This window comes from Bidens hawaiensis, unplaced genomic scaffold (genome assembly GCF_021521415.1).
Source record: "Bidens hawaiensis isolate Kalapana, Puna unplaced genomic scaffold, B.hawaiensis_p1.1 tig00024057_1, whole genome shotgun sequence".
In the NCBI taxonomy this organism is placed as follows: domain Eukaryota; kingdom Viridiplantae; phylum Streptophyta; class Magnoliopsida; order Asterales; family Asteraceae; genus Bidens; species Bidens hawaiensis.
The window spans coordinates 276476-302744 of NW_027493795.1; the positions used below are offsets into that span (position 1 = coordinate 276476).

The 26269-nt window shown below is 39.6% G+C and overlaps 4 protein-coding genes and 1 pseudogene across 4 annotated transcripts; 4 read left to right on the plus strand and 1 right to left on the minus strand.

Annotated features, from left to right (window-relative positions):
• Window positions 1-275: 275 nt before the first annotated feature.
• On the plus strand, window positions 276-593 carry LOC143568705 (uncharacterized). Its single transcript, XM_077054790.1, has one exon. It carries the CDS (start codon window positions 276-278, stop codon window positions 591-593), a length of 318 nt encoding a protein of 105 aa, XP_076910905.1.
• Window positions 594-4331: 3738 nt separating this feature from the next.
• On the plus strand, window positions 4332-6507 carry LOC143568686 (putative pentatricopeptide repeat-containing protein At3g47840 pseudogene; annotated as a pseudogene).
• A 1297-nt stretch (window positions 6508-7804) lies between these two features.
• LOC143568706 (protein HYPER-SENSITIVITY-RELATED 4-like) lies at window positions 7805-19824 on the plus strand. The gene is made up of 4 exons (XM_077054791.1): window positions 7805-7819; window positions 9001-9597; window positions 10763-11052; window positions 19641-19824. The coding sequence occupies exons 1-4, from the start codon at window positions 7805-7807 to the stop codon at window positions 19822-19824; spliced, it is 1086 nt and encodes a 361-aa protein (XP_076910906.1).
• Window positions 19825-22274: 2450 nt separating this feature from the next.
• On the plus strand, window positions 22275-22907 carry LOC143568696 (non-specific lipid-transfer protein-like). Its single transcript, XM_077054784.1, has 2 exons — window positions 22275-22676; window positions 22755-22907. Exons 1-2 carry the CDS (start codon window positions 22336-22338, stop codon window positions 22762-22764), a joined length of 351 nt encoding a protein of 116 aa, XP_076910899.1. The 5' UTR covers window positions 22275-22335; the 3' UTR covers window positions 22765-22907.
• Window positions 22908-24957: 2050 nt separating this feature from the next.
• Window positions 24958-25975, minus strand: LOC143568707 (mannose/glucose-specific lectin-like; the record flags this gene model as incomplete). Its single annotated transcript, XM_077054792.1, has 2 exons — window positions 24958-25653; window positions 25919-25975. Coding segments are annotated over 2 exons (726 nt in total), but the record flags the coding sequence as incomplete, so codon positions are not given.
• Window positions 25976-26269: the final 294 nt, after the last annotated feature.

Sequence of the window (26269 nt, forward strand, 5' to 3'; positions counted from 1 at the left end):
CCATATATTTTTCTCCCTCGTAACTCATATGTTTATAATTAAAAACTCTTATCTTAGTTTAAGAAAAGATCAATTCAACCACACTTTCCAAAGACCATAATAACAAACCAACAATATCCCAACAAATCCCAAATGCATTAAAAAAACAACATTTTCATTTTTCCACCCCCTATAAAAATGCCTTTAAATCCCATAACATTCACCGCCTTTCAACAATTATTTCAACAATTACACACTTATTTTCTCTCTCTCTACAATCAATCAATCAATCAAACATGTTGAGATCAATCAGCACAAGGCGAAACAACCGCCAATACGAGCAAGTATCAGAATCACACGAACCTAAAATGATCAGATCAACTACTCTTCCCGCCAACTTCTTCGGTGATCACCCCTTGAAATTTGTACTGGAAGTGGACCCGGTGGCGAAACAAGTTAAGAAGGTGAGCAAAGTGCATCCCTTCTTCAGCTTATTCGAGCGCAAGAGTCGGAAGAAGAAGGCGACTGCGAAACCCGAGTTCTCGAGGTACGTCCAGTACCTCAAAGAAGGAGGTGTCTGGGATGCTGGTGCTAATAAGCCTGTTATTTATTGAATTTGATTTTGATTGATTGAATGAATGAATAAAGTTGTTCAAAATTAGTAACACTTTGATTCCGTGTTTAATTTAACTTGTAGATTTCTAACTTGTTATGAGATTGAATTTTGAACACATGAAATTGTTATCATAGTTTATGTTTTAAATTTCAGAGTAGGTTATTCTACATATATCCGAATTCTGAAAAAAAGTATTTCACATAATTCGGATATTAGAAATTTTCTAAAATTTCTATAAAAATACAGATATCGAAATTTTTGGATATTTATACTTCAAATAATTCAGATATTCAGAATTATGAATTCGATTATTTTTTGTTTTCAGATCATAATTGTTGTATATGTGGCTTCCTAACTCTCACCCAAATTAAACGAGATTGTAGGTGTGTGTAGGCTTACGTTTCTTTCTCTTGTTTGGAGAGTCTCGTTGTTTCAATATGTCCAAACTATCTTGTTTTAGTTGGGCTTACGCTGGGTTTAAAGTTTGGCTTGAGCGTTTTTTCGAGAAATCATACAGTCGGCTACTACTTGATAGTCGTCGTGCCACCACCAGAGCAAAACTCTCTGGCGTAATACACAATAGACTAAAACCTCACCCTCCCTGGTGAGTTCGGGATTCGAACTGACAACCTAGCAAGACTTAACTCAAAAATCTGATATTACCATAACCCATAAACTCAAAAATCTAACATTACCATAATCCACCAAAAATAACACAATCAGAAATCAAATTTGAGTTTTCCCTGCTACAACTAAGCCAGAAGTGGGGATTGTAGGCTTAAGTTTCTTAATATCATATATGCGTATATAATATTTATGCAAAAACAAAAAGGAAATAATTTTTCCGATATTATATTATAATATGACGTTTGAGGTATGATTGCTTATTTCATGGCGCATGAGAGGATAAAAGTTGTTTATTTGGTCATAATTATTTAATGATTTTTATTTGAGTCCACATCTTTATGCAACTTTGCACATATCTCATCGTGTAGGTTTGTGGACCATATCTGTCTCTTGATCGGTCTATTTATTAGTTTAAATTAAATATGTGATTGTTATGTTTTGTTGATTGTGTTTTTCCCGACTCATTAAACTGAAAACCTTATATATAATATGATCGGTTTGTTTTAGTATTCTTGAATCGTCTTTATTGCGAATTTTAATTTATGACGTCGACTTGTTAACCCCGAATTCGATTGGTGGTGGTTGGTTACTTGAATTTTCAAATTTTAGTTATTTATTTATTTTCAATTTTAATCGTTTTTTATATTTTGTAGTTTTCTTAGTATTTTGCATTCACATTCACACCAAAAAGATCAATGAAATAGTTTACTATTTTTGTTTTTATACATTTTAGTTCTTAAATTATCGGTATAATTTAATAAACCAATTTTATTATTTTGACTTAAATTAAAATAATTATGTTTTCGTCACTCTATGAATCATACTAATCTTCTTCTTTGCAGGCAATAAAATGATTTCAATTCTATGTTTACGTGTTCTAACTAAATTACGTATTTGCCGTTCTAAAAAAATAAAATAATAAAAAATTACGTATTTGAAAAATGCTCTAAATTCAAATACTATTTAATTTTGGTTTAGTATTACTTCATCTTTAACTATATATATATATTCAAGTGTAAAGAATCGTTTGGACCCATTCATACCGTTGAATTGGTCACACACAAGTTAACGTTATTATAGAATAAACCTATGCAATTAAAGTTAAAATAAACAACTCTTACTTTCAACATAAATATAACTAAATTGAAGCTTTATATATAAAAGTATGCTTAGTCATATGTTTGTAACCTAGATGAACAATACAATGACTATTAAGTACTTTAGAGTAAGGAACATGTCCAAGGATGGTTTGAGACAAAATTATTTTGGACGGAAAATGGTACATGCATATTGGTATCAGTGCACAGAGCGTCCCTTTTGCCAATAAGGCAAAGTGGAGCCAATATTTTAGGGTGTTGTCGTGGATAATGCACGAGGACGTACGTCTTTTGGTGGTGTAGAATGTTACGTGCCAAATGTTTTGAAGATCGTATATATACAATTGTGTTGTAACACTTAGGTTGACTGACTACTCATGTATCTCATCCGGAAAGCCTCAACAAGTCAACAGTTAAGGAAAGTCGTGCGATGAAAATACTTGCACTTTTAGCATACGGTTGATCGGCAGTTGTGATAATCTGTAATGAGTCTATGATAGAACGAAACTAGTTAGTCATATCATAAGCGGGAGTAGTGCAGGATAGTATAGAAACTGGTTAGTGGTTACTCATATCAATATGCGACATTCTTCATTAAAAAGTCTGTTAAATAATATAAAATGACTGTTTTACACTTATACTTAAAACTTTATAAAAAAGTATGTAAAACCGGACCCTCATCTTCCACATCTTAATGGCAATTCACAAACCGACAAGCCACGTATAAAAAAAAAGATGATAGTTACTTGTGGGTCTGTGGCTTAGAAAAAACTATTACTATCTCATGCTTCACTAAAACAGCCATCTCAATTTCATTACAAGAATTGGTGATATAATATAAATTTGGATTGCATAATTAAGCTAATCATTGTATACTTTATTTGCAAGCTATTCATTTATTCGCTAAAATACAAGACCATATATATTGAGTTATAATTAAACAAATCTAGCCGTCGGTTTGTCATATTTTATGCAAATTAACAATTGAAAAATTGCCTAATATTGTTTGACTGAAGAACACAAACTATTAACACAAAAGTATAGATCAAATGCATAGAGAAGTAAAACTGAGACCAACTTGATGTAATTAATAAAGTCATTGGCACGAGATCTAACCAGACCTGACAGTAAACCACTTTTGAATGACATTTCTTGTCCGTCGTAACCGAGCTCCAACCTAGCTGAGCTGCCTCGTTTGATTTCGAGCTCGAACCAACCCTGACTCGACTCATGAACAACCCTATCCATGAGTGGGTTGGAATTGTAGCACAAAAAAATGATAGAAGCTGGTCTTTGGAGGCGTCTAGAAACTATTGCATCTTTTTATACTCTTGCGTCTATTCAAGGCTATCAACATCGTCAAGACAACAACAATATTGTTTTGAAGTGTAGTATCATGTTCATTTTGATTAACTCTATACCGAGTAATGTGGAGTTTTTGTTGGTGTTACTCCTTGGCCACGCAAGATATTAGGCGTCAAACACCATTTCAATAAAGTGAAAGAGTGCGGCATCCCTTCCAAGCCATTCCAGTAGGGCCGACCAATTCTCCTTTCCCAATCTTTAGACCATTCTCCACGATAGATAGCCTTATGAAGTTGAAATATAAAAAGTTCATGACGATTGTAATACGCAATCACATGTGTCAATAGCCTATGGCAATTGGCAAGACGAAACAAAGTGTCATTGGCGTCTCGTACATTCCAAAATATTCAACATTTTGGCTTGATACTGAAAAATAAATCCATCTCACTCACAAGTCACAACCATCATTTTGATTTTAGATCCTGGTTTTAATTAACCATAATATTTTTGCTATTTAAACCTAATTTTAACTTTTAACCCTTCCTTTCAACATTAGTTTTTTAAAAAACTAATATAAAGCTGGATGTCGCGGGTAGGGTGATAAAGAGTTTTACCTTCTATTTGATGACGCGGGTTTGAATCCAACTAATGTGTCATATATCTGAGTTTAAGTTTAGGTAACACGGCATCGAATAACTGAAAGCTAGTGTTATTCTTTCAGTATTTAATCATGTATGCAAAATAAGTTGACTAGCCATGTATAAATCCACCCGAATCCGTATCATTAGACCATACACAACCTCATACATGCCTTATACTCAAACAATCAAACACCCATCAATTCAACAACCCCACAATGCCACCCAGTTCAACATGTTCCAAATCAACACTGAGCTTAAAAACCTTGTGAAATCAGGTAACTTGAGTCATGCACGCCAACTGTTCGATGAATTGCCTCACAGAGATGAAGTCAAATGGACCACCATCATTTCCGGCTACGTTAAGTCCTCAGATCCATCCGAAGCGTTATCGTTGTTTTCCGCCATGTGGGCTAGTCCCTCGCAACGAATGGACCCGTTTATACTTAGTCTAGCACTCAAAGCATGTGGTATAATAATATACGGTTCTAAACGAGGCGAATCGCTTCATGGGTATTGTGTGAAAACTGATTTTGTGAGTTCAGTTTTTGTGGGAAGTGCTCTTTTGGACATGTATATGAAAACCGGGAAAGTTAACGAAGGCTGTCGAGTGTTTAACGAGATGCCGATAAGGAATGTGGTTTCTTGGACTGCAGTAATAACCGGGTTGGTTCGTGCTGGTTTTAACATGGAGGGGATTTCATATTTTGCTAACTTATGTAGAAACAATATGACATATGATTCGTATACCTTAGCTATTGCGTTAAAAGCGTGTGCTGACGCGTGTTTGATCCGCACGGGTAAAGAAATACACGCGCAGACATTAAAAAAAGGGTTTGAAGCAACTTCATTTGTTGTGAATACTCTTACAACAATGTATAGCAAGTGCGGGAAAGCAGATTATGCGTTGTATTTATTTGAAAAAATCAAAACGAAAGACGTAGTTTCGTGGACTACGATAATCACATCATATGTTCAAACGGGTCAAGATCATCAAGCGGTTGAAGCGTTCTTGCGTATGCGTGAATCAGAAGTTGTCCCCAATGAGTACACTCTTGCAGCCGTTATTTCTAGTTGTGCAAATATCGGAAATTTTGATTTGGGTCAACAGTTACATGGTCATGTGTTGGCTAACGGGCTTATGAGTTGTATGTCGGTTGGGAACTCGATAATGACGATGTATTCAAAATGCGGGATGTTACGTTTATCTTCGATTGCTTTTGATGAAATGACCGAAAAAGATATTGTTTCGTGGAGCACGTTAATCGGTGGGTATGCGCAAGGAGGTTATGGAGAAGAAGCTTTTAAATACCTTTCGTTAATGAGAAAAGACGGGCCGAAACCGAACGAGTTTGCGTACTCGAGTGTGTTAAGTGTATGTGGAAATATGGCGATTCTTGAACAAGGTAAGCAAGTTCATACTCACTGCATTCGTGTCGGTTTGGATCATACGGCTATGGTAAGAAGCAGTCTGATTAACATGTATTCAAAATGCGGGTGCGTAAACGAGTCTTTAAACATATTTAACGAAGCAAAGCATAACGATATCGTGTCATGGACCGCGATGATTAATGGATATGCTGAGCATGGGTCTAGTCAAGAAGCAATAGACCTGTTCGAGCGGCTCATTGAAGTTGGTCTACGACCCGACGCGGTCACATTCATTGGTGTGCTAACTGCATGTAGCCACGCGGGTCTAGTTGACCGGGGCTTTCATTACTTCAACCAAATCACAAACTACAAACTTAGAGTGTCTAAAGAACATTATGGTTGCATGATTGATCTTCTTTGCAGAGCGGGACGGTTACGCGAAGCTGAAAACATGATAATCGACATGCCATATAATGGTGACGATGTGGTATGGTCAACTCTTTTGAGGGCGTGTAGGTTACACGGGGACGTTGACTTAGGGGCGCGTGCTGCGAAAAGGATTCTTGAAATGGACCCGAACTGCGCATCGACGCATATAACGTTGGCGAATTTGTATTCGGTTAAAGGTAAGTGGAGGGAGACTACAGAAGTGAGGAGATTGATGAGGATAAAAGGTGTGATTAAGGAGCCTGGATGGTCTTGGATTAAGATTAAGGATTGTGTGTTTGCATTTGCCGCTGGTGATCATTCAAATGCTCAATGGGGAGATATGTGTTGCATATTGGGATTGTTGTCTTTAAAGGAACAAGTGTTTGTTAATGGACAAAGTGTGTTAATTTATAATGTAGATGAAGTTGAGGAGAAATTTTGGTAGTGAGATTTTCAAATTCTTTGTTGTGAAATGTTTAATTTAGAAAGACATACTTTTGGCACAAGTTTTTTTTTTCTTAATATTTTGTTATTATTTATTTTCGTTGTTAATTTATTTATTGCAAATGCTACAACCATAGCAAAGCGTGTAACTGTAACAAACTTATGTAATTATTATAGTTATTGAAGTTTATAATTATTAGTTGGTTTAAAAAGCTAGTCCTATGTAGAAAACATTTGGAATTATGATGCCATTTTACATTCTCTTTTAAGGATTCAAAAAAGGAGAGCCTAGTTATTTTGGTTTGCTGAGAAATGATCACAAAACCAACTCACTTGTCTTCCCCTGGGATGAAATTACCATCACTCTTGAAGACATGATGGTTTCCTTTAAAATGCACATTTTTATATAAATAAAGAAAAAAAAATTGGTTAATAAATTCCATTTGGTTTACCTGAATTACAGATACAATTACGATAATGTTTACGTCTCGGTCAAGGTTTTATGAGTTAGCACGTACTAACACGAGTGTGTGGTTTAATGTATTTACATATTTGTTTCAGGTGGGTTTAACGATCCTTCCACAACATGTGGGTTCAAAATACTAGTTATATATTAAAAGGTAAAATCTTTCCACTTGGCCACCAAAACTTTTAAAAACAAATTTAAAAACTTTCTGAAAGTTTAAAACTTTTCATTTTGGTCACCAAAACTTTTAAAAACAATGTTGAAAACTTTTAAATTTTCAACTTTTGCCACCCACAAAAGTTACATCTTCTACAAACTTTAGTCATTTAGATTTCATGCATTTAAACTTTTGACACAAGTCTTTTAGCATTTCAACTTTATTCACAAAACTTCTATTTTGATGGTATCGTAATGAACCAGGTTACCGTTGTGTCCCTGCCACAACGAACCAGTTTAAAACATCTATAGAGAGAGGGTTTGGATTCTATCGAGTTTTTCGACAAGGTAGCAGACGTAGGTGTTATGATTCACTTGTGAATCAAATTCTAGCCGTCCTAACGCACGGTTTCTTCAACTTGTTTCATTCTAAATAAAAGCCAGAACTCCCCCATTATACAAGTTGTTATTATGACTCTTATCTCCCTCCCCCATTATACACGTACAACATCAGATGAGTCAAGTCAAAAGTTTGAACCCTTATATACTTTCAATATGCATTTAATCTAGTGGTACAAATATTAAAATAATTTAGTCTGTCCTTGTGGATGAAATTCCAATTCGGAACCAACAAAAACATTTTATAAAGCCTTAACTCCCTAACTGGTCATGTGTAATGGAGATTATAAAGGTACATGTATGCATAAAGCTCATACATCATCTCCGGGTATTATAGGGCGTAAAAAAGACACGAACGTTTTTATAGTAAAGCTCATATGTGTCTTGAAGTTAGAGTCATCTTCGAAAACCCCTTAAAAATCAGGCCTCGGGATAAGTATAAAAAAGGGCCTATGAAGTCACGTTTTTAATCATGTGAGGCCATAACAGGGCCTAAAAAAGGCATGAATGTTTTTACAATAAAGCTCATTGTCTTGAAGTCAGGGCCGTCTTCGAAAATCTCTTAAAATTCGGGGCTCGGGACAAGTATAAAAAAAGCCTATGAAATCACGTTTTTAATTATGCGATAATAATATGACAATTTTACTAATTAGGTTGCATTTTCAAGCCCGATACGATCTAAAATAATAATAATAATAATAATAATAATAATAATAATAAAGTTACTAAAATAACTCCTCTAAAACACAAAGAAGAGTTTTTTTTCTATAAAAATAACTACACCGTAAATGGAAATTGGCCAATGATCTTTGATTCTATAAACTACCACTCTTTCAATTGCACCGAGAAGTCATTTTGCAGACTTAAAACAAAGTTATATATAAATTTTACAAAATGTATTTTAACAATTGTGGGCCTCTTGAGATAATGAACTTGGTCCGACGTCCTCCCTTTGGGCCGAATCTTCTTGAAATGTAATGATTGCAAATGAATTATCCATTACACATGTTTTTTTACTTAAAAGGGTGACGTTGATGTGACGAAAAATGTCCCTTGAGAAGCGCTTACCATTATTCATGGCCTTATACATGGCTTTGATCCAACCTAAACCGAATGAGGATGATACACGGCTTTGGGCGGGAGTGTTCCCGGCTTGCTCATTCCTTCTTCAGGTGACATTACTGAATTATTTGAGAGTTAGTGCCTTGTGCGTGTAGCCTTGCTGTGCGGGTAGCCTTCCCTGATGGCTAGTATCCGTAGCTGCGGGAACAGGCGGAGTACGTCGACCATTGGGAGGCGTTTCCTGCGGGAGCAGCTTGCGTACTGCGCGTAAGGACGTCGCGTCTCTGAGCATGGTGGGTCATGCGGATCCAGTTGGTCTTTGCGCAGACGTCCCTCTTTAAGGTGAGTCTTGCGGGTCCAACAGCGCAGACGTCCCTCTTTGAGGTGAGTCTTGCGGGTCCGACTGCGCAGACGTCTCTGTTTGAGGTGAGTCTTGCGGGTCCAACTGGGCTCTGCTGGGACCTACCTCTTCACGAGTATATACCTTTTATTATCAACGATGCAAAAACTAGGAAACTAGAAGAAAAAACCGTGAAGTTATTCACGGTTGATTCAAGGATGGCGTATTCGAGCCATCCGACGGTATGGACGTCGGTCAATTTAGACCATCCAGCGACATTTGCCACGTTGGCAATGGATACGGATGTTAAGGAGATGGTAATTAAGGATTTGGACCGGTTTGTGGAGAGGAGAGAGTATTATAGGAAAGTCGGGAAGGCGTGGAAGAGAGGGTACTTGTTGTATGGTCCACCCGGGACTGGGAAGTCGAGTTTGATTGCGGCCATGGCCAATTATTTGAATTTTGATATTTATGACTTGGAGTTGACTGACATTAGGTCAAACTCGGAGTTGAGGCGATTGCTGGTGGCGACGGCAAACCGGTCAATACTGGTGGTTGAGGACATTGATTGCTCCGCTGAGTTGCATGATCGAGCCGATGCACAAGCGGCTAAAGTTATGGCTATGGCTAGAGCAAGTCACCGGCGAGGGTTTCACGAAGAAAACAAGGTCAGTAATTTCAAACTTATTTCATATTATAATAATTATTTAATGTATGATCCAACATGTATTCGGGTGGGTGGGTTTTCCGTGAAACTGCAGATAATTTGGAAACACTTAAGGGCTCCGTCCGGCTAGGTTAAGCAAGTCAGCGATAACCTTTTGCTATTGGGTTGCCCCGTATAAAATACCTAAATAATTATATGTTTGTTGGTCTTTTAAAAAAATGATCGAACATTTATGAACCTTCATTACTATTTGTTGTTAATTAACAATGTGCGTTTAAAAATTAATTTTGGTATCTTTATTACAAGAAGGTTTAATTTTCCTCACTTGTTTTTTGCTATTAATAATCAAAATTTATTATTTAAATAAATTCAGTCAAAATAGATAAAAATAATGAAAGGTAGTGTATTTATGGTTGTTCAAACCCTCATCGCTCGAACTTGCTCACTCGAAAATTGTTTGGAAAATACTGGCTCATTTTTCACTCGATTGTAAACGAATTGTTCCGCTCGGTTCCAGTTGGATTTCTAAATGAGCCAAGCAACGAGAAGAAATTCGCTTGGTTTAATTCGGTTCGAATACTTTTAATTTATTATATATATATATATTATATACGCATATATATATATATAATTTGTATATATTATTGTATTGAATATTGTAATATTGAATATTAAATATAATTATTTTTTAATTATTGAATATCTTCAAGTACTTTAAATAATTAATAAGTAAAAAATAGTTATATTTATTATTCAATATTTCAATATTCAAGATAATTATATAACAAAATTATATATTTGTGCATATATAATTACATAAATAATTTTTGTAATTATTAATTGTTTTATAGACATTATATTCAACTTCAAGCTTCAATTTTATACAAGCTACTACTAATTTTATATAAAAACCACTACTTTATTTTCATCAACAGTATATTCAACTTGTTTCTTATAAAAAAAATCTAAAGAGAAAAAAAAAGTAATTCTTAAAAACTCGCTCGATACCACTCAAAAAATGCTCGGAAAATGCTAGCTTGATTTTGACTCAGTTCGATTCGATTTGTACACGAGCCAAACAACAAGCAAGCCCTCGTCCGGTTCGACTAGGTTTTGAACAACCCTAAGTGTATTGATTATGAATATGGGGTTTTTTTCTTAATCAGGTGACGTTATTGGGATTTCTGAACTTTATCGATGGTTTATGGTCAAGTTGTGGCGATGAAAGAATTATCATATTTACCACAAACCGAAAAGACAAACTAGACCCTGCACTTCTTCGCCCCGGTCGTATGGATGTTCACATCAACATGTCATACTGCACCCCATGTGGGTTCAGGTTGTTGGCATCTAACTATCTTGGTATCACTGGGCATAAAAAGTTTGAAGAAATTGAGGATTTAATTAGAAAGGTCGAGATAACCCCCGCTGAAGTAGCAGAGCAACTACTTAAGGACGGTGATTGAAGAAACACTAAAATGAACCCTGGACAGATTATAGATAATCTGGACAGATTATAGATAATCTGGGGGTTAAGTAATGTTTCCCACGGATGAGGTCTAACTGAGAAGGCTGTTCTTCAGGAGACCTGCAAAACAAACACCGTAAGCTCGTCACTGAGAAGGGGGGGGGGGTTCCTCCTTGTGACCACCCTCCGGCGTGAGAATCAGACTAGGTTGCTCTGAATATAAGTGTATATTAAGAGATTGCTAGATAACTGGGTAGCAGATGATCTTACCATTCCAAGATGTTGGAGTATTTATAGCCGAAAGTAGGTTAGAAGGTATAGCCGGCTGAATAGTATTCCTGTTCTACCAACAGTGGACTATGCACAAGCCATACTGGTTGGTGGATAGGTTACGGCCAACAGTAACTATGTCGGCTGCACTATTCCTCCAACTGTAGATTATGCACATCCTACCTACTGTGGATTATACGCAGGCCATGCTGGTTGGTGAATAGGTTACGGCCCACAGTAACACTATTTCACCAACTGTAGGCTGCGCATGCCCTGCAGTAAGGGTTGGTGAGTAGGCAGCGGCTAATAGTGACAAACAGTACTAGAGGGTGCTCCTCCTCGTACTGTTGTCGGTGAGCTGTCACCCTGTGATTGGCTCATGGGCTGTTCTGGTCAGATTGTCTGTCCTATCCATACCTTGGTAGGTATAGTACAGATCTTTCAGAATCATACGGACTGGCTCATTTTGGCGGGATTGTTCCCGTCTTGCTCATTCCTTCATGTGACTACTGAAGTATCTATTGTCTTGTGCGTGTAGCCCTGCTGTCTGCGGGTAGCCTTCCCTGATGGCTTGTATCCGCAACTGCGGGAACAGGCGGGGTACTTCACCATTGGGAGGCTTTCCCTGCGTGTATAGCTTGCGTACTGCGCGTAAGGTTATCTGAGCATGGTGGGTCCTGCGGAAGCAGATGGCCTTTGCGCAGACGTCCCTGTTCAAGGTGAGTCTTGCGGGACCAACTGGGCTCTGCTGGGACCTACCTCTTCAAGTCCCCCCAGTCCAATGTTCTTCTCATGAATGTTTAATAAAGTGAGGTGAACTTTTGGACTTTGAGCAAGGGGTTTTGAAAAGGCTTTTTAGTTTTAAGGTTCTCCGTGGGGATTCTTCCCGCGGGTTTCCTAGTGTCACTTGCAAAAATTCCCGATTTTTTTGCTTGATCTTTGGGTATGATGCGGGTAGGTATGTAACCTTCTCGCAAGGCAGGAGCGTTGAGGCTTACTTGTATATAGTCTCCATGAGGTTCTGGTGGTTTTCAACATAGTGATCAATTATGCTAAGACCACCAATTCCATTACGGAGTTTCAAACAATATAATTCTCGACGTTCCCGTTATGCGGGGATGTTATTCCTCTATCCGCAAGCATTGCCTAGAAGATCCTTCTTGGTTTCAATTCTCTGCGGGTGCTAGGTATGTGAAAGGTTTTGCCTTAACACTGTACCCGCACCTGTCTTATAGTTACTTGGTTGCCAAGGTATTCTTGGCTTCAATTCCCTGCGGGTGCTAGGTATGTGAAGGGTTTTGCCTTAACACTGTACCCGCACCCGGCTTATGGTTACTTGTTTGCCAAGGTAAGGGGTGTTTTCCCGCTTACTTTTGAATCTTTTTTGAATTTTGAATTTCAAAATTCGAAGAGTTGGTAGAAAGATAGGAACAGTCCAAACGTCTGAAACGTCGTGCGACGGTTTCTTCTGACTGTGTCAGGTCGTGCAGGAAGTTATGGTGACGTGACATTATATGGTCATTCCAGTCTCTTTTTCAGGCGCGTGGGCGCGATTTTTCGGGCGCGTGGCCGCGAAATTGCTGGCACACGTCCTGTCAACAGCTGTTGCCAGCCTGCTTTATGCCACGTGTCATAGTTTCATTGCACCTTCGATTTCTCTCTCCTCCGCATTAAATTCATCGCATTAATTGCGATTAGTATATAAAGGGGGAGAGGGCTGTTTGCAATCCACACTTTCACCCTTCTCTTCTTCTTCTTTAGCGATTTCCGGCAAATACTCCCCTTTTCAGGCTAGCATTTTCCCGAAATCGCTTTCTTTTTTCTGCACAATGTCTTCTCGTGATCTTGAGTCTTCGGCCGATGACAAGAGTACTGCTGGTGAGTGCCAGTGTGCTCTGCCCGGCGATCAGTACCGGTATGTTGTTAGGAAGTTCATGCTCGATCCTCTCGAGCCTGAGTTTCCTGAACCCCATCAGACCGTGTACGATGCCCCCAGTGGCAAGATCGGGGTATATGCTGCATTCTTTGTTTATGGGAACCTTAGGTTCCCATTGACAAAGTTTGTTTACCGTGTCCTCGAAAGGCACGGTGTTCATCTGACCGAGCTGCACCCAATGGCGATCGCGAAGATTCGCCACTTCGAGTGGGTGTGCCGGATATTGGGTGTTGAGCCCTACGTGGACCGCCTGATGACCTTCTATACTTGGAGGTGCATCCAGGGCTAGTACACCCTGACAACCCTAATCAAGGGTTTGAAGATTTGCGCGACAGAGAGCAGTCTCCGATCGTGGAAGCGGGAGTTCTTCTACATTTCTGCTCGCGCCGTCCCCATTGCCATGAAGTTTAAAAATGGCCAAGCCATTCCGAGCCACCACGCTACAAACTACCAGGAGGCGGAATGGTTTGCAAAGATATCCCTGGTCCAATCTCCGGTTTTCTGGTTTCCGGAGTCCGGGATGGTGATGTTGGGGATGAGCCGAGTGTGGAAGGAGGCTGACGCGCAAAAGGTTCCAATCGTCCTCGAATACGGTTCGAACTCTATCCCTTACGGTATGCTCCGTTTCTCTTTGCTTATACGAGTTTATCTTCTAACTGTTTATTTTCTTTCAGAGGGGAACAACTTGGAGTCGCTCCTGTACCCGCGGGAAGCTGACGGTCCCGCGCGGATGGGTACTCGTGCTCTAGACGAGAACGAGTTGCCCATCCTGGAACAAATGGCGGATCGTTTTGTGGAGGTCTATCCGCCGGGCCAAGAGATCCTGAGCCACCGGCGGCCAGGTAAGGCGATATTCTATCCTCAACCCCTCACTGCTGTACCTGCTGCTGGAATTCCTTACGTCCTTTCTTCTTCTGAGGAATCCGCAGATGGTCCTCCGCTAGTGCGGAAGAGGAAGGCTGCCGGCGGGAAAGGGAAGGAGAAGGTGGCCTCCACAGCTGATCCGGTGCTTCTATCTGACACCGAGTCAGATAATGAAGAGGTGGCGGGGAACCCCGGTGGTGAGAAGACCACTGCTCCGGAGGCTACGACTGTTACCCTCCGGAGAACCGACGACGACGGTGACCGGCATCAAGAGACCGGCCCCATCGGGCTTGTCCCCGCCCCTCCGTACGTTCAGGCTCAAGAAAACCCGTAAGTACAAACATTCTTCTTGTAGATTTATCACTTTATAAATTTGTTAACACTTATCTTCTTGTGCAGGCGTGGATGTTGACGCATTCCAGGGTGGAGCGCAGGGGAGTACTTCTCCGCCAATGACGGTAGGCTCGGTCAGCCTACCTGAGGCGTCGACCCAGGCACCTTCGCCTGCTTCCGCTGGTCCAGTTGCTCAATCCTTTGAGCCAACTGTTCCAGGCGAGATGACGTCACCGCCGGCGGTGAGTGCAATTTTTACAGCATCGTTCACCGAGCCGGCGGTTACTGTTGCTGCTGACTCTTCGGCGGCGTCCACGGCGGACACCATGCCTCCGCCATCGACTGCGGCGGAAACTATGCCACCTCCGCCATCGGCCTCGACGGCTGGACCTTCAGGTACGCGCGGGGCATCTCGCCGATATTTGTTACCTTCCCATCTGCCTGACCTTTTGGATGGATTTCCTTTAGGTTCAGGTGATGGGTTCGGTGGCTATCGGCCTGTGATCGACCCTACAGGTGCGTAGGGCTCTTTTGTCCTTTTATGTAATTTTTATCATCTTTTCCTAACTGCTTTGTTTCTTTTGCAGTGTCGGATTCCAATGAAGTGTATGTTCCAAGATGGAACATACGCCGAGGAACAACCCTTCGCACACCTGTGGAGTGCGTGGACTGGGCTCGCCACGCTGCTCCCCATGGTGCGTTGGGGGAAGCCATGGTTAGCTACCAGGAGGGTAGGCTAACCAACGAGCTTCGGGTTCTCCTGGCCCGGATGCAGCCACGCGTCGAGCTGCTTTGTCGTGAAAACGACAAGTTGAAAGCAGCTCGCGTTAAAGAAGTATCTCAGGCGCGTGCTCTCCGGGAGGAGAACCAAAAACTGACCGCAGTATCTGCGGAGAAGGAGAAGGCCTTCAAGGCCCTCGAGGTTGAGGTTCAAGCGCGACTCGAGGCCCGCTCCAAGGCTGCCCAAGCTGTTAACGAACAGCTTCGGCTAGCTAAGGAGACTGCGAGGAACGCGACCGAGAGGGCCACCAAGGCTGAAGCTGTTGCTGAGCCTCTCCGCCTGGAGAATGAAGAACTTAAAGCTAAGTTAGAGGCTCTTCAACAGGCTCATGATGCCTTGGCTATGGAGGATGCGAAGAAGCTTCAAGAGATCCTGGACCAGAGGGGTGTGCTTGCGCACACCGAGCGGAAGCTTAAGGGCGTTGAAGAGGCCGCTGCAAGGGATGTGCTTCTCGCCAACCTTAATAAGAACGAAGCTGAACGCGCCTGCACCCAAGCTCTGGTTGCCAAGGAATGGCTTCTTCGAGAAGCGTTGCCTCAGGTATTTTAGCTTTATGTCGTCACGCTTTCCTTTGTAGAATAGAAGTTCTTATACTTGTACATTTTTTGTAGGTTGTGCATCGGGTCTTTTCAGAGACATCTTACGACGATGCTATGAGCGCAGCCCTCAACGCTTCTCATGAGGATGGGGAACGGACCGGCTTCCTGCTTGGTCTAGGGTTTGCTGAGAAAGGCGTCCCGCCTTCCAACTTCCCTTTGTATAACGCGGATACCGAAACTATTTATGACCAAGCAGTGAACCAGTATGCTGCCTTCCCGCATCCGGTGGTGGAGAAGGTAAATGAAATTGCTGCTGCTGATGATGGGCTTGCTGTCCTTAGAGCTTTCCTTGAACCGTCACCCTCTGCTGATGGTGCGGGTCCAAGTGGGAGTGGTCCTGAAGCATGATCCAAAAGATCCCTTTCCGCCACTAGCGTAGATATTTGCTCTTGTACTTCTTTTGTATGCGGGTATATACCCAGCAATGTTTGTAATATTCAAGTTGATGAAATAAAGAATGTCCTTTTCTTTGTTTATTTTACGCATGTTTACACTTAGCAATTTCTTTAGTACTTAGATAAGTTTAACTTTTTGACATGGTAAATTATAAGTTTATTTTTGCTTCCTCTTTCATGATTGTGCGGGTGGGACCGTCACTTGCACTTAGTAGGATGGCTAAACTTACATTTATCCTGCGTGGAAGTTTTCCTTATCTTTTCCTTGAAATTTTCTAAGTGTTCAGAATAAGTTAACCTTTGAACGTGGTAGATGATAGGTTGAAGTTTTGCTTCCTTGTTTGTGATTGTGCGGGTAAGACCGTCACTTGCACTTACAAGGATGGCTAATCTTTACTTACATCTGACCTGCGTGTAGGTTTTCCTTATCTTTCCCTTGAAATTTTCTAAGTGTTCAGAATAAGTTAACCTTTGAACGTGGTAGATGATAGGTTGAAGTTTTGCTTCCTTGTTTGTGATTGTGCGGGTAAGACCGTCACTTGCACTTACAAGGATGGCTAAACTTTACTTACATCTGACCTGCGTGTAGGTTTTCCTTAGAACTTTTTAACATTTTTAGCGTTGTGTTTATGCGGGTTTTGCCGCCTTCCACACGCAATTACTTACTTCTTCACGCATTGGTGCGGTGAATACCGGCACATGGGAAGTTCATAAGTTAAAGGTTAGGCTATCAATACATTGTGTAAGGAGAATCATTTCCATTAGAAGTGGCTCTAGGCCTTTTCTTTACAAGTTTGGAATTGATCTACATATAACATTTGCGTAATTGAGCTCCATTCCATGTTCTTGGGATAGGAGTGCCATCGAGCCTTTCAAGCCGGTATGCGCCTTTTCCCAGGACTTCTTTGATAATGTATGGCCCTTCCCAGACTGGGGCCAGCTTTCCTGGGCGCTCTTGGTTTGAAGCCTCGTTGTTACGCAGTATGTAGTCTCCTTCATTGAAGTTGCAGAGTTTTACCCGCGTGTTGTAGTACTTTTGCATTTGTCGTTTGTAATTTTCTTCACGCACTGTGGCTAAGTCTCTGCGTTCCTCGGTTAGCATAAGGTCTAACCGTCTTTCCGCATCATTGTCCTCTGGCTGGATCAATACCCTTGGTGAGGGTAAACCAATTTCGACTGGGATCATGGCTTCAGTGCCATAAGTGAGACTGAACGGGGTTTCCCCCGTACTGGCCTTTTTCAGCGTTCTGTTTGCCCAAAGGACGTGCGGGAGCTCGTCCACCCAGCCGGATCTGTGTTTCAAGAGTCTTTTCTTTATGCCATCGACGATGCTCTTGTTTGCTCTTTCCACCTCACCATTACCTTGCGGGTGTGCCACTGAGGTAAAGGTGTGGGTGATTTGAAGTTCTTTCAGCCACTGCTGTAGCTTCTTGTCAGCAAAGTTGGTGCCGTTATCGCTCACCAGATTCTGTGGAAGTCCAAAACGACAGATAATAAATTCCCAAATAAATTTTTTAATATGTTTTGCGGTGGTTTGGGCTAAAGGTTTTGCTTCTATCCACTTGGTGAAGTAATCGATGGCTACCACTAGGAACTGAACATTTCCTGCTGCTGTGGGAAATGGGCCTGTCACATCGATGGCCCACTTCTGAAATGGCCACGAAGAAGTGACTGGAACAAGTTCGTTCTTCGGGCGATGCGTGTTGGGTGCGTAAAGCTGGCAAGACCTGCATTTTCTAGTGTATGCCAGTGCATCCATATGCATCCCCGGCCAAAAGTATCCCGCATTGTTCAGCTTAGCCACAACAGCGCGAGGACCTGCGTGAACTCCACAGATGCCCTCGTGTACTTCCCTTAAGAGGTAGTCAGCATCTTGGTTGTCCACGCATCTTAAAAGTGGGCCAAGAAAGTTACGTCTGTAAAGCTTGTCATTGATGAGTTGATAATTTAGTGCTTTACAGCGTAGTTTTCTTGCCTGTGTTTTTGATTCTGGTAGTGTTCCTGCTGCAAGGTAATTTATTATTGGTGTCATCCACGTTTCTGTACCGGTTTGGATGACACAAATTTCCTTGTGCGGGACTGATGGTGCTTCGAGGAGTTCAATGCGGATGTCCTTTCCCAAGTGGATGAAGGCCAGTGATGCAAGCTTGCTTAACGCATCCGCAGATTTGTTTTCGCTGCGCTTAACGTGTATGACTTTACAATCATTAAAATCACGCATAAGGGTTTTTGCCTGGGCGAGGTACAGGGCCATTATGTCGTTCACAGCCGTGTACGTCCCATTTATTTGGTTGGCCACCAGCATGGAATCCACGTGGGCTTCCAAGTTTTTCACTCCCATTTTACGCTCATTTTAATGAAGAAACACTAAAATGAACCCTGGACAGATTATAGATAATCTGGACAGATTATAGATAATCTGGGGGTTAAGTAATGTTTCCCACGGATGAGGTCTAACTGAGAAGGCTGTTCTTCAGGAGACCTGCAAAACAAACACCGTAAGCTCGTCACTGAGAAGGGGGGGGGGGGGTTCCTCCTTGTGACCACCCTCCGGCGTGAGAATCAGACTAGGTTGCTCTGAATATAAGTGTATATTAAGAGATTGCTAGATAACTGGGTAGCAGATGATCTTACCATTCCAAGATGTTGGAGTATTTATAGCCGAAAGTAGGTTAGAAGGTATAGCCGGCTGAATAGTATTCCTGTTCTACCAACAGTGGACTATGCACAAGCCATACTGGTTGGTGGATAGGTTACGGCCAACAGTAACTATGTCGGCTGCACTATTCCTCCAACTGTAGATTATGCACATCCTACCTACTGTGGATTATACGCAGGCCATGCTGGTTGGTGAATAGGTTACGGCCCACAGTAACACTATTTCACCAACTGTAGGCTGCGCATGCCCTGCAGTAAGGGTTGGTGAGTAGGCAGCGGCTAATAGTGACAAACAGTACTAGAGGGTGCTCCTCCTCGTACTGTTGTCGGTGAGCTGTCACCCTGTGATTGGCTCATGGGCTGTTCTGGTCAGATTGTCTGTCCTATCCATACCTTGGTAGGTATAGTACAGATCTTTCAGAATCATACGGACTGGCTCATTTTGGCGGGATTGTTCCCGTCTTGCTCATTCCTTCATGTGACTACTGAAGTATCTATTGTCTTGTGCGTGTAGCCCTGCTGTCTGCGGGTAGCCTTCCCTGATGGCTTGTATCCGCAACTGCGGGAACAGGCGGGGTACTTCACCATTGGGAGGCTTTCCCTGCGTGTACAGCTTGCGTACTGCGCGTAAGGTTATCTGAGCATGGTGGGTCCTGCGGAAGCAGATGGCCTTTGCGCAGACGTCCCTGTTCAAGGTGAGTCTTGCGGGACCAACTGGGCTCTGCTGGGACCTACCTCTTCAGTGATCCTGACATTGCTCTTGGTGGACTCATTGATTTTTTTGATGTGAAGAGAAAGGAAAATGAAGAGGCGAAAGCAAAGGCGGAGGCAAAAGCAAAGGAACTAGAAGAATTGGCTACAAAAGAAAGTGAAGAGGAACAACAAATTGAAAAGAATGAAATTGTTGCGCAATTAATCGAATAAGAGTTTCACATGTTAGGTATTTTGAAAAAAACAGAGTTTGATTCCGTAATCTTAGATATTATACAAAAATTTGTTTGATATACAACGTTAATGATATATTATAACAATGTAACCTCATTCTAGATTTATGTCAATTTCCTTGTATTAAAATAAGAGTAATCAAAATATAGGCTTGTTTGTCAGCCCAATCAGATTAAAAATGAAAGTTGGGCTGGGCTTGAAGTGCTGTTATATTTATTTAAATAATAAAGAGTATAGTAACCAAGTAGGGGATATTATGATTTTCTTTTCAGAAAGACCAACAAAATAGTTTTATCAATAACTTAAAAATAATTTACAAACTGGGCCAGGAAGTTGCTGGCCACCATCAATCATTCCACGGCACTAACTTTGATCTATTTTTAACTTAAAGATAAAAAAAATATAAATAAAAAACAAAAAATCTAAAAAAACTAAAATGTTTTCACCATTATCAATTTATCATTGTTAAAAAACAAAAAAAAAATCTCCATGATTCCTTATTCATTTGTCAAACGAACACATTAAGAATGTATTTGGATTTCAATTCCCCTCAATTCCAATTTCTTTTGGAATGCTCATATTCCAAATTCAATTCTTTCAAATTTCAAATCCTATTCAAATTCCAATTCCAATTCCATTCCATTCTGTGAAACGAACGCGCCCTAAAAAAATATATTAGGCCACGAAAGCTAAAAGCAAAAAAAGTTGGAATACTACACCACAATGATATTACCTGCCAAATCGTTTGCGCCAAACCTCAAGCCACAAAAAGACGTTTTCCCGTCTCTTCCGTTTCAACACAAGTCGGCCAACTCAGCGAGATTACACTAATATTTCTTCTAACCAAAGAAGTCATTACGGGTACTCTATCCAACTCGACACGCCACACTAAATTCCTACCTTGTCCAGAACCCAACTATTCCAACCAAACTTGTAGCTTGGTTAGTTTACACTTACCTCCTGTATTTTATGTTTCAAATATTCATATTTTAAAGAAGTTTCTTATTTGGTGCCAATTATTACTTAGTTTTATGTGTTCATAATTATACCCTACAATGTTAGAGTAGTTAAAAATCTTAACAGAAGAGTTTTGTAATCACTTCCATCGTTTAATAGACACTGCCCCTAACTTTCATCGTTTAACATACTTATAATCCTTTGTAATAGACAAGCCCGTCTTCGAGATTTTAAGGGCCTAGACAAGTACTAAAAAAATTGGGCCTTGGATATAAATGTTTTTTTTATATCCAAAAAACGGAATTTCTAATGCTGAGTAAATGTTTTTTTTTTATAAACGGGCTAATAGTCTAATAGTATGTTTAATGAATGAGTATTTTCATTTCAATTGCCCTTATTCTCAATTATGGGTTTAATGTAGGCCTTATTTAGCGGGCTAATCTCTTAAGTGTTTAATTGGGCATTTCTCAATTTGGTTTTAGACTTTTAGTGGGTTTAAACAGAATAAAAGAAGTGTGTGCTTAAAACCTTTAAGTATATTAATTTATTTGTTATTGTTTAATTGGAAAATCGCGACTAAAGCACTTTCTCTCATGAATTGAAAGAGTTCTATCTCATATGTGGTCAAAATCTACTGCTTATAAACTCTTGCAAGCAAGACGAGAAGCGATTCTCTTAGCTGGCATACCTAGCTACCCGATAAATCAAAAAAGCTAAAGAAAGTGAAGAGAAACAACATATTGAAAATATTGAATATTCTAATAGAATTTTCACGTAATAATTAGTGTTTTGAAAAACCCAGAGTTTAATTTTTTAACCTTAGATATTATTAAGAGTTTTATTTTGTTTATACATAATGAGTCAACTTTTTTTATTTTATCTATAAATCTATAAATACTCATGACTCGACTACTCGAGTGAATATTTCTCTCTACTACAATTATTGTTGCAACACTCGCTGCTACCATAACCACCATCGCATCACTTGCATCACTCCTGGGCACGGTCCGTCATAGATATAGTCTATTTTAAAAGTTTTTTTTTTTTTTTCTAAAATGAATTATTTCAACCTAATATTATTATGGTCTCGTATCGGTCCATTTATGTATAGTTTATTACAAGTTTGTGCTTGTTCTTTATGTCATTAAACGATTGTTTGTGTTAACATGGTCGTTCACAAGTTTATATCATATTTAAAGCCTTTCAAATTGTCAGTAACGATAGGTTAGGTTCTTTGTCTTCTATAATTGCATTCAAACATTATTACCGATTGCAATAGATTGCTAAAACAACTACACGAGTTCAATTATTTAACGCAAGTTAGGAACACTCAAACATCAAAAACATGAAATGTTTCATTAAAACCAGTCCCAGCCTCCAACCACTTAAATCAAATCTTCATTTCATTTCAACCTACGACATTTGCATGGATATATGGACATGCACTAAACACCAATATAAATATCCACCTTTGTCACAATATTTATTTGCACCAATATTACATAGTGATCTAAGAACAATTACTTTCATACAATGGCGAAGATGGCAACAAAGGTTATGTGTTTGGTACTCGTGTGCATGGTGATTGGGGTGCCATGCACCGAGGCAATCACCTGTGGTCAGGTGGTCAGCGGGCTGGTTCCGTGCTTAGGGTACCTGACCAAAGGTGGTGCGGTGCCACCTGCTTGTTGTGCTGGGGTTAGAGGGATCAATAATGCTGCAAAGTCAACACCTGACCGTCGAACCACTTGTGGTTGCTTGAAGGGTGTGTACGCGTCTAACTCGGGTATTAACCTCGGCTTTGCAGGCAGCCTGCTCGGAAAATGTGGTGTCAACGTTCCTTACAAGATCAGCCCTAGTACTGACTGCTCCAAGTATGTTTAAACTTTGAATATATATAGTTTAATTCTTTAATTTTAAAGTGTTTTTAACGATTAATGCATTTTTTGCAGGGTTACTTAAGGTTGAAACTAATGCATGGAGAAAATAGTTGAAGCATATATATATATATATGGATGATGGATCATGATTCATGTGTCTTTGGATTATGATGTATTTGGGTATAAATAATGCTCCTGTTATCTGTCTCGGTGTCTTTGGTTGTAAAGAGCAAAGCTTTATCAATGAATTAATATAAAAAGTATGTAGATTTATTTATAAAATCAACCATGCATTCAAAGTTTTTCATAATACTCATGCAACTGAACTATGACTCGTTGAGTACTAACCGTTGTGCCTAACTCATGCAACAATAGTAGCATCCAAATGGTCTATTAGTTGACGTACCCACTATGGGCACATCTTACGGAAGAGTACATCACATGACATATTAATCCTTAATGATTTCAAATGGGCGTGAACAAAATTCATGCTACACTTGTTTAAGACTATCTCCAACGCGCCTATACTCCTTCCGCCCTGATGGGGAAAATGTCCATACTTTCAGGCGCATTAAAGCACATCCGAAAAAAAGAGATTCACAGGTGAAATCCAACTGCAAGGGCGCCAATATTTGGGTTCTTGTGCCAACTTTTAAGCTATTTTCTTTTATCTTTTTAGCGATAATTTTAAAGCTTCGGTGCTTGGATATTTTGAAATTACCTTCCTGAATCTTTAATAGAGTAGCTAATTTATTGTGGAGAAGATGACCGATGGAGTGTAAAAGTAGACAAAAAGGTTTTTGTTTTATTAATGGAAGTTGTATAAACGCCCCTTTATTTATTATAAGTAAACTGCATATAAACCCTGTAGGATTGATCTGAATTTAGGGAATATTTCACCACGCCAATTCCTTGGCTAACTCCCCAAATTAATTAAAAAAATAACAAAAATGATCATTTTCTAAACGAAAGTATTCACCATAATATAACTCATGTTCGACAAATCGATTTGACACATTTCCGTTTTTGAACAACCACATCTTGACACGTATACGCTTAAATGGTCGGGCCCGAGCGTTTACAAAAAACCGACCGTTAAGTTTTGGCGCCAGCCGCTTATTAAACAGACAGTCTGACGGTTTAATAAACGGTCGGCCAATGGATCTATTCCCTCGGGCCTTCATACATATTTTGTCGGACATTCATATCTATTCTGACGGCCTTCATATCTATTTTGTCGGGCCATTGTATCTATTCTAGAGACCTTCACAAATATTCCGTCGGGCAATTGTATCTGTTCCGCCGGCCTTCACATCTATACCGTCAGGTCTTGATATATATTTATTTGAGGAATTCATATCTTTATGTTTAAATTTATTTTAATAATAAAAAACAAAGAATCCAAATAATCGAAACATTATTTTATGTTTAGTGATAGTTTTAAGGGCTCAGAGTAATAACCCATAAATTTGGTGGATCGTAAATAAAAAAAAGATACATATTTGGGTGGTTCAGATGGGTAACATTCATGCATATTATTTGACGGTATTAATTTGTTTTCCGCCGGTTATATATCGTGATTTCTGCTTCATTCTATATCGTGTAGCCATTGTGATAATGTTGTAGTAAATACTTTAAAAACACCGGCGTGATTTAAGAACAAAAACGTCAACATTTTTAGGTATTTACAACAACATTCACACAAACGGCTATAAGATGTGGAATGAATCAAAAATCACGACAACGACGAAAAACATGTACAAGTACTGCTTTAGTATTATTTTCTGACATGTTATCAAAAATATTTATTTCGGAACTTCGCTTAATTAGAATGATAGCATCTTAAAACGATTTTGTTTATGATTGTTTTCTACGTTTTCGTTTTCGTTTTCTCTTTGTTTTTTACACATACTCCTTTCGTTGCATATAGACTTTGATAAATTAGTTATATATTTGTATGGTTATCCATGGAGTTATTAAATTGTGTGTAATTCTTATATCATCACATACTCCTTTCGTTTTCTTGTGTACACATATAGTTGAACATCATTAGAGTGTCTTCAACATCACATTGTTTATTGAGATTAGAATACCAAAAGAAAGCAAAAAAATCAAACTATAATAGACCAACAAACGATTTACAACATGAAAGTGCCTTAAACAACATAGCATTCAATACTGAGATTATAATAATTATCCAAAGAAATACATGAAAATAGTATTGAAGATAGACCAACATATATATTACATATTGGGAAGACTTTATTTCAATATTCCATATATATAGCCTAGTTAAAAGACCTCAAATAGACACCGATAGGCTAATATAACTACCGTAACGGCCGTACAATCCAGCAAAAGAACCATCATCCCATGAGACTGTAAAAGGGGTAATTCCTTTGACATCACCGAATGGCCCATGGGTTTTTTTTTTCGTCTTGAATGATATCGAAGAAAGTACTACTTGACGGGTGGGGTGCGCTCCGAATGTGCCACTGATGCCAGTAATTTCTTCATCGGCGTCAAGTACTACGTTATCAGCTACGTAAACACCACCACCTGATCTAGGTTCCACCTTTCCGGAAGTGTTGAACCTCAAAGACTCTATGCCATCTTTATGAACAATGGTTATCGAATCCAGACGCTCGTTTCGGTTAAGTTGGAAAGACCAAAGAAGTTGAGGACGAGTCCATACCGCTCCCCATGTTCCGACACTCACGATTTCCCAATGGGGTTTCAAAAAGACGCCAATGGATTCAATATACTTGCCAACTAATGCATATTTGCCGTAAAATCCGACCAATGAGCCGTCGTTCCAAGGTGAGGAGAACACCGGATCTGTTGTCCCGCCAAAAGGTCCGTGGGTGGTCTTGTTCGTTACAAAAGACAGCGAAGAAAGTGCCGTACCACGACCCAAAATACGAGTGCTTGCTTTAATCCCAACTATTTCCACGTCTGAATCAAATGTGATCTGAATTTATAAACAACATATATATGATTGAGATTATGTTAGTGTACGTGTGTACGCATATAAATAGTAGATTGATTAAGTTAACATATATATGTTATATTGTAGCTCACCCAGGGGCGGATCCAGCATACAAACGGGTGGTTCCCCGGAACCACCCGAGTTTCGAAATAATAGTGTACGGATATATAGAAGACGCGTAGGAACCACCTTATAAATTAAGAGGGAACCACCTAAAAAAAATTCCTGGATCCGCCACTGAGCTCACCAGGACAGTTTCTCCGCCATCCGAGCCAAAGACATCGGAAAGGGTGAGGTGTAATACCTGAAAGTTTAAACATATAATTTTGAAAATACCTACAATTGAATAAATAAAGACATAATAATAATAATAATAATAATAATAATAATAATATATGTATGCATATAGTCTACGTAACATATATGTATTAGTTTAAAAAATATATATTAAAAACTAACTTCACATACATACATAAGTTAGAGTTTTAAATAATAAAATATAATTAAATAAATGAATAAAAAAACAATAAATAATAATAATGCATTCATACATACATGGTTTTTTGATTGGACATGACATAAGCTATTACTATTCTCT